The sequence below is a fragment of the Falco rusticolus genome, chromosome Z, assembly GCF_015220075.1.
Source record: "Falco rusticolus isolate bFalRus1 chromosome Z, bFalRus1.pri, whole genome shotgun sequence".
NCBI lineage: Eukaryota > Metazoa > Chordata > Aves > Falconiformes > Falconidae > Falco > Falco rusticolus.
In genome coordinates this window covers 70,694,754-70,706,112 of record NC_051210.1, presented here as the reverse complement: position 1 = coordinate 70,706,112, position 11,359 = coordinate 70,694,754, and the positions used below count along the sequence as shown (strand labels likewise).

The following is an 11,359-nucleotide window of genomic DNA, read 5'->3' as shown; positions in this document are numbered from 1 at the left end:
CCGCCCGCCGGGGAAAGTGGTCGCGGCACCAGGCCTGTCAGAGCTCAAGGAGCGCCCGCGCAGCGCTCGGTCACACGGCTTAGCTTCAGGCGCTCCTGCGAGGAGCAGGGGCTTGGACTTGATGATCCCGATGGGACCCTTCCAACTGGAGAGACTGCGTGACTCTGTGAAGATTTAGCCGAGGCCTTCCAGCAGCGGCGGCAGACCGCACGCCGCGGCCGCGCGGAGCCTGGGGACGCGCCACGCAGCCGCAGCGGGCCGGAGGGCAGTGCTGGCGGCTGGGCCTCCCCCTGCGCCTTGGCCGCGCCCCGCCGCTTCCTGCCGGCGCCTGTTGTGGTTCCGGGGCAGCCGCAGCATGGAGCCGGCGGCGGAGGGCGGTGAGCGGCGGGGTACGGCGGACCCGTCCCAGCACCTCCCGCACCCCCGGCTGACTCCTTGGTTTTCTTTCCCCTCTCCTTGTAGATGCTGAGATGGTGGGGGGAACCGACCCGGAGCTGGCGGCCACCATGGGCTTCTCCGGCTTCGGTGCGTTGCGGCGCGGCCCGGGGGGTGCGACGCAGCCGGCTGAGCGGCGCGGGGGGCGGTTGCTGGGGGCTGGCGGCCCTCGGTGGGGAGCCCCGGGAGGGAGGCTGGCTGTTGGAGCTGGGAACGGAGCGGTCGCACCTGTCGGCCCCCTGGCCTGCAAGCGGCCGCAGTGCCTGTGGCCGGGGCGGATCTGCATTAGTCTCCTTTTTCTCCATTTTCAGGGAAGAAAGCCCGGACTTTCGATCTGGAAGCCATGTTTGAGCAAACGAGAAGAACTGCCGTGGAGAGGAGCAGGAAGGTCTTGGGTAAGAAATGCAAGCGTTGTCATCTAGGGCATTTTAAAACGTGATTTGTTTTTCTGTCTTTGGGTGACGTTTAAAGTGTCTCAGACTAGTTGTCTAGAGAACAAAAACCGAATGCAGTCCTAAACAGTTTGAGACTTGATAAATAGTAGATTATTGATTTATGTATGTTGTTTGAATGTGTAAGAGCAGTGTGCATGTGCAAGGCTTCTGTTGTGAGGCATACGGGGTCGTGGGTGAGTTTTCAGTATGATGGTTTGAGAGCGGGACGTGGAGGGAGCAGTATCTTTTGCTGCCAGTATCCAAGCAAACATTATTCCCAGATGAGGTCCTTGGGAGACACTCATGTATGTTCAGGAAATACCTTTGCCCACCCAAATATCCATGCTTTCTCTCTCCTTTTGAACAGTTTGTGAAGAATGGGTTTTGTTTTTGTTTTTTTTCATGTGGTGTCATCATGGTAGAGCAGCTTCTATTCTACTAGATTACACTTTATTTGCTCTCTAAGGTGTTGCAGTTTATGAAGTTAGTAGACTTGAAGTGCCTTAGCATGAAGAAAGGAATTCTATGTGAAAGAATGAGATAATTACAATGTTGGTTGTTTTTATTATTTTGATTCTATATAGAACCGCAAGAACAGATCTCTGTGGAGGCTCATGGACTTTGTGGACACTATGAAATTCTAATATACAAAGGATTCCAAAAGTTGATATGGAGCATTTTTTTTGTTGTCTGAATCTAAACACAGCACTATGTTTCCATGTTGGAAACCTTTACATGTTTGATACTGGTTCAGATTGAGCTGTCATTCCCTATGAGATCATTTGCTTACACCGTGTTTTAGTTTAGGAGGGAAATCCAGTAAGCGATTACAAAAACACTGATAGTTTTAAGTTGATACATCTTGAACTGTATCTTGAATGTGTCCCCTCCCTTGCCCCGCCCTTCCCGCTTCCCCTGTGCTCCATGCCCCTCCAGCCCCCCCAAGGTTTCTAGACTTACCCATAGAGGAAACACAACACATTTTGTTGTTTCTAAGGCTTATAGTTTTAACAAAAATGACAAAGCTTTCAACATACTTCAGCTGCTTAACTTACAAGCAAGTGTTGATGTTCATAATACAGTAATAAAAGAGGTGGATGTTTTACAGCTTTTTGTGGGGGAGTAATGTTTGTCTTCGGGCTTCTTAATACACACTGCTGACTTTCAGCTTTTTGGAGTATCTATGATAACTTTTGAAAATGTCTTTGCCACTACCCAAAGTAGATAAAAACAATGGAGATCAAAATACATTTCCCGTATCTTTCTTCAGAGGAAAATGTTTCCTAGCTTTACTGCAAAGCATGTTTTTCTTTTAGTTTAGCTAACAAACAGTGAACAAAAAAAGGAAGTAATGTCTTGTGTAGAGAGAAAGTAACTTGTCTGCTTAATTGAAGTTATTCAAGTACTTCTAGAAATACAGTAGCTGTATCTGTTAACCTGTCATAATCTCACTATTCTTATTTGAAATGGAAAGTTCTGTTTACTTTAATTTTGTTGCAGTGTTCCACAGGGATTCTTTTTCAGTAAGTGAAGTGGGAATAAACTTAATATAAACAACTTTTTGTATTTATTTTCCATATATCATATTTAGAGTTCAGTTATTTACACCTGTGTATACTTATGTACAAATTTAGTTCCCTGCACTATGAGAACTTTCAGGAACGCTCTGAAATGATCATACTGAAGTACCAGCATCCTTATATGATCAAATTATCTTTGACATTGTGTACAAATTAACAACTAGAATGTGTATGCATTGTCCTGGTGACGTTTTGTTTTTCAGAGTGATCATTGCAATAGCAGTGGAAATTTAGTTTGTATGGAAAAGTGATTTATTTTCAAGTGAAATCCTTTATTTGCTGTTACCTTTTCAAATATTTCATATAGATCCGAAAATGAAGAAAATTGTTTTACTGTCCTCAGCAATGCTGTAATTTTATTATTTTCTAAATTTCTTTATTATTTGTTATTTCTGTGATCTCTGTATTCAGAGGCTCGTGCCAAAGAGAAGGAAGACCAGGCTGAAAAAGAGTTTAGAAGTCCATACACTGATTCATCAGCTTCAGTATCTAGTGCAACAGGAGCTGGGTCCACATTAACCGAAAGGTACTTAGATGTGGTGGGAGATTCCATGTAACAGCTTTCTTATCTGAAGAGGGTTTTTTTGGTTGGTTTTTTATTTTTTTAAGACCATGAGTGTCACTTAACTTGTGTGAACATGTCTGTGTTGTCCAAAGTATTTAAGTGGAAATACTGATTATCTTTTTATCTGTGCTTTCTGAAATATGTGCCAATATTTATAAATATAGACATTATATATATTTAATAGCTAATTTTGCAGTCTCCTCCCTATCCTGTTCGGTGTACTTTAAAAAAAAAAACAACCCAAATTATTTGTGGATTTTTTGGAAAATATTAGGGCAAAGGTAATGACTACAGGTGCTTACTTAACGAGCAGATATTGTACAGGTGGGAACATACAATATACTTGTTTGCGCCTGCTGAAAACAAAAGCAAAGTAGGTGGAGAGCCTCTGTGGGTACATTGTGTAAAACAGTGGTGGGATTGAGGGAGTATTTTGTTTTGACTTCAGTATGAAACTTACTTTCAAATTTACCAGCCTTTTTTTGTTATTGACAAACAATAAGTGCTACTGCTTGGACAGCTTGAATTCTGAAATGCTGGGGTATCAAAAGTAGCTGAAGGTAATGGGGGCCACGCAACTGTGTTGCATGGCAGGAAGTGCACTGTTAACTTTTAAGTTTTTGTACCTATGGAAGTCTAATAACCCATAGAAGACTAGTAGACCTATATATATGTATCTTATGGGCTGATAAGTGTCTATATGTGTTAGGTTATAATAGACTTGTGTTGCAAAATCTACTTTTCACCTGTTGCTCTATGGAAAAGTCAAATGACCTGTGCACTGTCACTAAAGTAACCAATCACACAATATACTACCCTATAGATCCTATGTTATGTCTTGTGCATAAGGGAAGAATAGTCTGTGCTCCTATTTGCTTTTGATGATCATAGATATCTATCTGGTGAAATAATGATGGATCACAAAAATTCAAATGTAGTGGGATTGTGTACTGTATATGGATGACTTCAATATAAGGAATCAAAACAAATGGTGAGGTGGAGAGTAGTCAGCTGATAAAGAGCCTTGCCCTAATCATTGCATTTCACTAATGAACTTGCAGAAGAGAACTCTGGTGACTTTGGATAAAGGAAGATAACAAATACCTTTCAGTATTCTGAGTTATTAGGCAGGCTGTGGCAACTCACCAGAGCTCTGCTGATACTAAGTTTTCTTGGTTTTTCTTTTTTGTTTTTACCAAGAACTGAGAAGGGAGGGCATGACATGAAAAGTTCTCTGGGAAGTTTTAAGTTTCCTTGTAAAATGTGATATATAGCTTAGCACTTACTGCTAAAAACAGGAAGCTAGTGAAGGAGACATGCCATTGTGACTCAGAGCAGCAGTCCTACAACAGAGAAATTAAGTCTGAAATATAGGACTCTTAGTAGCTCTTTTTATAAGGTGGATTTTAGTTACTATAAACTGATGTAATATATGTAGCTTGTTCTGTTCTCTGAGAATGACAGCAGTTTCTTGAATATTGCCTCTCTAAAATTCCAAGTATTTTCAGTTAGAACCTTCTAGTTAGAACAGCTACTGATTCTTTTTGCTTTTGAGCTGCTTTGCTGTAGATAAATGTTTACAGTAGTTACAGTATTTACATATATAATAATAATAATAATGCTTTGTGAAATGAAAGCATCCACTAGTATATAAGAAAGGAAAACCTGAAAAAAACAGAATGGGTGATATGAGGAGAGTAAACACAAGGAGCAGATTTGCTCACATACTTGCACAGCTCTCAGACTGTTTTTTTGTTATTTCCCCTGTCTGTGTGCCATCCGTGCTATAATGCAGCTTGCTTTTTTTCCCCTCTTATGGCTTGTTTCACTTACTGCAGAGGTAATGAGGGAGAGCAAAAACCAGTTTCTTACACTTCTCTAAATCCTGGAAAGAGGCTGATGAACTGATTCATTCTTTATGGCCTCTGGTAGAGTAAGACTGTAAGGCTGAAAGTTGAAGGAAAAACCACTTGTTTTGTCTTTCTGTCAGCACCACTCCTGGTTGCTGTCAGAAAGGCAGATGGTTTTTTTGGTTTGGCTGCACTGGGATGTTCTAACGTTTGTCTTTCTTTCAGTCAGGGTAGACAATACTAGTAGCTGGAGCACTTGGCTGTCCCTGCCAAGCTTGGAGTTTGGTGAAGAATAGCACGGCAATTCTGGCCATTTCATTTGCAGAGTGATTACACTGCCTCTCAGAATACTGAAATGCTTGATTTGATTGATTTATCCTTCCTAGCAAATGAGGGGGGTTGATAAGGATAGCAATTTGGAAGGAAGCTAGGTATTGTTCTTGGGCATCTGTAGAAAGATCTGAAAATCTGGGACTCCAGGCCTCCTTGAATCATTACGTTGTATACATTTTCTCACTGGCAGCTGCAGTGTATATTTGGTTCCATTCCAAAACTAATTAAGTAGTTCAGCTTTTAGGGAAACGATAGTCTGGGAATGCATATTAGCTCTTGAAACACAACTCTTCTGCACATAGTATTGTAAGGTTAGTTCTGTGGATACCTAGCCTGAAGAACTTTGAAGGTCCCAACCCCTTCCTCACATGCTGTAAAAGCTTCCTTTTGATAAAAGAGTACTGATTGCCCCTTTGCTGTAGAGTAAGAGAGGCTCTTTTCATGTGAGTTAGATTTGTTAGATAATCATATCCCGATCTAGGTCTTTAAATGTCTGTCATCATGTAGAACAGTTTTTTTGTAGAGGTAACATCTTTTATTAGGGCAATAAATATAGCTGGAAAAGTTAGACAAGCTTTCATGCATGCAAACCCTTCTCACTGCTGTAACATCTGAGGACTTAATTGGTGTTGCCATTAGATCGTTTTGATTTCTTTCTAAAATAGAATTTCCGTTGCTTACGTAATACAAATATTTACTGTGTAACCTACTGCCTGCTTGGTGTACAGCTGATTTGGGGGGCAGAGTGGGGCTGTATTCTCCGTCACAGTTACGTAGTTAGAACATATGCGCTTGGTCCTTTATCATGTTCTTAAACTTGTGTGTTTTCCTTACAGATTTTAAGTGATAACCTAAACTTTAAAATAAAAACCAGTATCTCTGTAGTCTTCTTATTTTTCCTGTGTTAAAACTACATTTTGCGGTCTGCTCACTCAAAACCTCACATGCATGCTCTTAAAATTTAAGCTCTCAAACCACGTTTCACAATTTGAGCTTTTCTCCCTGAATTTGAAGGAACATCTGATTCCGGTTGCAAGGTATCACAGTAATGATACACTGTATCTAGTCAAAAGGCAAAGTTTTCTGCTTATGGCTTTTAGACCTTCTGCCAGTTAGAATACTGCCTACTTGATAATTAGCAGCAGAGGGAACACATTTATTTTGAATAAACTGAACATGGACTAAATAGCTCTACTTACTTATCAGAAATTTTCCAATGCCAAAAATGTGTTCACGCGACTGATTTGGGCAAAAGTGCTGTGCTTTCTGTCTCTAGTTGTGAGCCTGCATGGTTACTGTTTTGAGTTCCACCCAGCCAACAGAGGTGCAGAGTATCTGCACAAACTGCGACTTGAAGCAGAACCTTGAAAATGCTCTGTAACAATGTATTCCGTTGTCTTCTAAGCAGTATCAAACTCCATACTAGTGAGGTGGTACTGTTGTCTTTGCAATCTAAATTTTCCTGTTTTATTTTGTCCAGTTTTTTTAACTGTCACTATGGTATTCCTGTTTTTTAAAGATTTGTTTATGCTTTCAAGATGACAGTGGGCCTATGCTCTATTAATATAAGGTAGTTTACATTTTGCTGCTAATTTCAATGTTCACAAATCTACAACAGTGCTCAGTATCTTTTATCTGAAAATTCCTATGAAAGTGCTGATGTTCTTGAAATAGTAATTTTTCAAATCTTACCATGCAGAGGGACGGCCTGTAATGAAAGCGAAGATAGCTCAGATGAAGGGTTAATTGGGCCTTCCATGCAATCCCAGACTTCTCAAGGTCCAGCTGAGGATCCTGATGATGATGATGAAGATGATGATGAATTCATTGGGCCACCACTTCCGCCTGGGTTCAAGGATAGTGATGATGATACTGATGATGATACGGAAGAGGATGATAATGTAAGTCTTTTGTTCCTCTTTAGTGTTTTAATGTTTGGAGTAAACTATAATTTGTAAGTGTGCTCTTTCTTTTATGATTTAAATTGCAGGTGAAGTATGACTGTTGTTTGAAACGCAGGTTTTTTTCTGTTTTTTCGCCTCTAATGATTATTCAACAAATGCAAATAATTGTTTTAATTTAAAAATATCAGTGTTTTTAAAAAATGTATGCATGTGAATCTCAAGGGAAATTAATCATCAATTAGTATATATAGTTTACTTGGTTTTTGTTTTCACACTATAAAAGACCTATATAAATAAATATTTTATATAAATGTTTTATATGGTTTGTATCCCAATGATGTGTAGATTTTTTTTTTACAATAAAGATGAGATGGAGGTGGGCTTGAATCCAGGGAGAACAGTTGTACCAAAACCGAGAAAATGGACTGTGGTGAGAGCTTTTTTTTTCTTTTTTTTGTTTTTTTTGTTTTGGTTTTTTTCTAAATCTAAAAAGTGCCAGGCCAGTTTGTCAGAGTGAGTATAGGTTGTCTTTTCTATCTATGTTAAAAGCAAGAAAAACCCTAGCAGCTTAACTTGGGTTTTACAGATACTCAGTCAGCAAATCTGTTCCTGTTTGGTTGAAAGTTTAACAGTTTGATGTTCATTCTGCAAAATTCCCTGGACTGAATATTTTGTGGCAGTGGATTTTGTATGATGGTTTCCTTGTTGTTTTGTAGCAACAATGATAGAGGTCCTGTAAGTACAGCCTTACCTTATGCTGTTTTGAACCATTTGGTAGCAGAAAAAACCTGTGTCCTGTTATGCAAATATAAACCTAATCCTAAGAAACAAATTCCCAGGGGTCTCAAGGGTTTCTTTTAAATTCTTCTTCAGTTTTAGCTAGGTGTTCATTTGTTGTTTTCCTATAAAATGTCTTGCTTTTCATCTTGTGACCTTTAAAACATGAGTTTAGACTACTCAAAATAAGGAAGAGGAATTTCTTAAGCAATAATATAACTGATTTTTAGAGTGAGCCTAATCTTGTGTGATTATGATTTGTTTGTTTGGGTTTTTTTGTTTTTTGGTGTGGTTTTTTTCAGGAGGTAAGTGTTGGGAAATTTTGCTGCCTTAGGGTTTTTTATGACTTCATCTGATCTGCTTGATTCACTGTTGCCTGTGGATTTCTTTAATTGTCAAATTGTACATTTTGGCTCTGTGTCTCCAGTGATCTCACGTGTATCCCACACGTAAGAGGGGACACTAGCCCTTCTGTCTTAGGGATATAAATAGTGATAAATCTCAAACTTTGAGAATGTTGTGAACCTTATAGTTAACTTATGACTTATTATTGATCTGTGTCAGGAATTCTCTTACCTTTTAGCTGTTATGCACTGTGGAGTGAGTCCATATTCCTGAGGTCATAGACTGAGCAGGTTTCAGTTGCTGTGGATCATGTCATATTGAAGTCACTGCTGCTTTTTGGCCAGTTTTTGTCTGTTCACCTGTCTCAGGTCTGCTTGTTTGTACATCTCCGACTCATAGTGAAATCTTAAAATACAGTGCTTTGTCGAGAAATTCTATCAAACATGAATCTCTCCAACAGATAATCAGAATAATCCTGTCTTGAACAGTAGTTCAGTATATTGATGCTGAAGGGAATGTTTGATCTTGTTCAAACATTTATTTTGTCTATAAATTTCAACCTATTTCGGTATCATCCAGAGTGTTGGTGTGTACACAGTTTGTGGTGAACCTGGATGCCTGTCCTTCTGGAAAAAACACAATATATTATACAAAGAACAACTTCTGAAAGTACCTATTAATAACTCCTAACTGTGCATGTATGTAATAGGAAATGGTAAACCTCAAAAAATGTATGCTTGTTCTGCACAGGTGTGTTTATCTTTCTTTGGGGTCTCATCAGAATGCCCTTCTAAATCACAGCTCTACCTAGCGGTCCACATTTCTCTTCCCAGAAAAAGCCCAATCTTTTGCTCTGCTGTCAGCACTCCTGAGGCTTGTAACATAGCTTGTAACTATGGCACTGAATAATTGAAGCCACACGGAGAGAAACAACCAGGCTTGGGAATCAAGTCCTGCCAGGTATTTTTCATCTTTGGGAGAGTAAAAGTTCTCAAAGATACTCTTAAGGATTTCAGTGTATGTAACACTAAAATAAAACAGTGTAAACTTGAAATCATGTTATATCCTGGCAACTACATCCAAGGTTAAGCGTCATGTCTGCTAATATTTCATAGAAGTGTTGGGCAAATCTTTGCATCAGAAAGTTGTAGCTATTCATCCTCATATTTCCTACACAGACTTTATTTTTCTTTGCTTTGTTGCTACATTATGTCCTTATTTTCCTAAAAAATGTAGGTTTGAAAACACCAGAATTACAGGCAGCAGTTATCTTGGGGGTAAGAAAGAAAAAGTCACATTTCTGTGGAATGCCTTCCTGTCAGGGTCTTAAGGAATTAAAATTCCTAAACTGAGTATTTCCAGATTGTTCTTCCTAATATTTACAAAATTTTGAAGGTGTTGGAAAATCATAGAGAATTTTGCTTATGAACAGCACTTATCAGATTAGCTAAGTAATTGTGGTTCATCTTGTATACCTAATTTTTTTCTTGTAAGTCACACCAGAAATTACTTGGTTTTTCTTTTGCTTGTGAGAATTGATACAGGTAGCTTGTGGTTTAACAGTTTTGTTCTGAGGCTGGATTAAAGTTTGGGAAAATGTTTCACTTGGTTCCGTGCTCTGTTGAAGACGTCACTTTCTGTGCTTAGCAAAAAGCATTCTATTTTTAGCATTCTGAAGTAAAGTATATATGTGTACACACTTTTCAAGTAAGTGTGTTGGCAATGGTCTTGCCTACTCACACTGAATTAGCAAAATTAATTGTTTGCATCAAAGTTTCACCACACGGGTCAAGTAAGCTATAATGGTAATACACTAAATAGTCAATTGGTGTCCCTTGACATCTCTTTTGTTTAGTAATTTTATTAGGTTCATGTTAACCAAGAGTCCTATACATACTACTGTTCTAGTATATGGTATAATCCTCTTTTGTGTCAGTGGTGAGTATAGTATGGATTCCTAAATGTAATGATGTTCAAACTATAGATTATTGCTATTGTAACAGACTCCTTCATTTATTTATATTTATGGAATGAAAGAGCTTTTGTAGGAGAAAGTGACCAAATGGCGAACACTCGTTTACATAGCATAGCAGTGTGGGAGAACAGTATTGTTTAATAATTAGGAAATTGCAGGAAGATGTATAACATCTCTTAAGTGGTAAAACTATGTATTTTTGGAGACAATACGTAGGTTTCACAGGACAGGGTAAGGGTTTTAGTCGTAGAACTTATTAAGAGGAGAGGGGGTTATCAGCAACATAATAGAAAATATCTATTTCTTTTTAACCTTTCAGTGCTATAGTGTGCTGTGTACCTATTTTCTATTGTTCTCCATCAAAGATGGCTGCACCTTATTAAGGCTGTGTGCATTGAAAAGTGTAAAATGCAGTCTATTACACATATAAGTTATTTCGAAAAAGCAACTGGATTGTTGCTTCAACTTGATGTCTGTCATGTGACAATGATATACAGATTTTTGGGTTTTTTAAAATTTATATATAATTGCTTGCATGCCTGTCAGTTTTATGGATTCTGAGCACTGAATATGTTTTATTTTCATTATCCCTCCAAAGAGCGGCGGGCATCTTGTTTAGCAAAACTCTTGCTTTAGTTCTGTAAACTTCTCTAGAATGCCAAAGGGAAAACAATGTGCACAAACAGCAGATTTTTACTTCAGCCTGTCTTTCTCAGTAGTCGTGTTGTTAGCTGGTTGACTGTTTTAATTTCTAGCAAGATGGTGGTATTAATTTTTTTTATTTATATGTTTTTGAATAATGATACAACTGGCTCAATGGAGTGGAATTACTGGAAACTGTAGTTAAAAGACCCCAATGAAAAGTTTCAGACAGAAAGGTAACTTGCAGACTGGTGTGATTTAAGTTTGTCTGAACTTAAGACAATAGTTACAAAACAGTCTAGAATAGATTTGGTTGAGAATAAGCAGAGCAGCAGAAATACGAGACTTCTGGGTTTTCAGTCTAAACAGTTAATTTATAACCGGGAAGATTCTGTGTCAGTGTGGATGCCAGAGGCCTTTGGGGTCTAGAGCCTCCTGTTACTGTTGCTCATGAACTCAGTTATTTTCTTTCCTGTGAAGGGAATCAGGAAGCAGCTGTGCTTTCCTGATTTCCTGTTG

General features: G+C 38.8%; 1 protein-coding gene across 1 annotated transcript in view; it reads left to right on the top strand.

The window, feature by feature from the left end:
- Positions 1–334: 334 nt before the first annotated feature.
- The window catches only part of WDR70 (WD repeat domain 70), a 131,056-nt gene continuing 120,031 nt past the window's right edge, over positions 335–11,359 (top strand). The window contains exons 1-5 of the mRNA XM_037373954.1: positions 335–377; positions 463–525; positions 747–830; positions 2,861–2,975; positions 6,897–7,098. Coding sequence (XP_037229851.1) covers positions 356–377; positions 463–525; positions 747–830; positions 2,861–2,975; positions 6,897–7,098 — 486 coding nt within the window. The 5' untranslated portion in view covers positions 335–355. The remainder of the gene's footprint in view (positions 378–462; positions 526–746; positions 831–2,860; positions 2,976–6,896; positions 7,099–11,359) is intronic.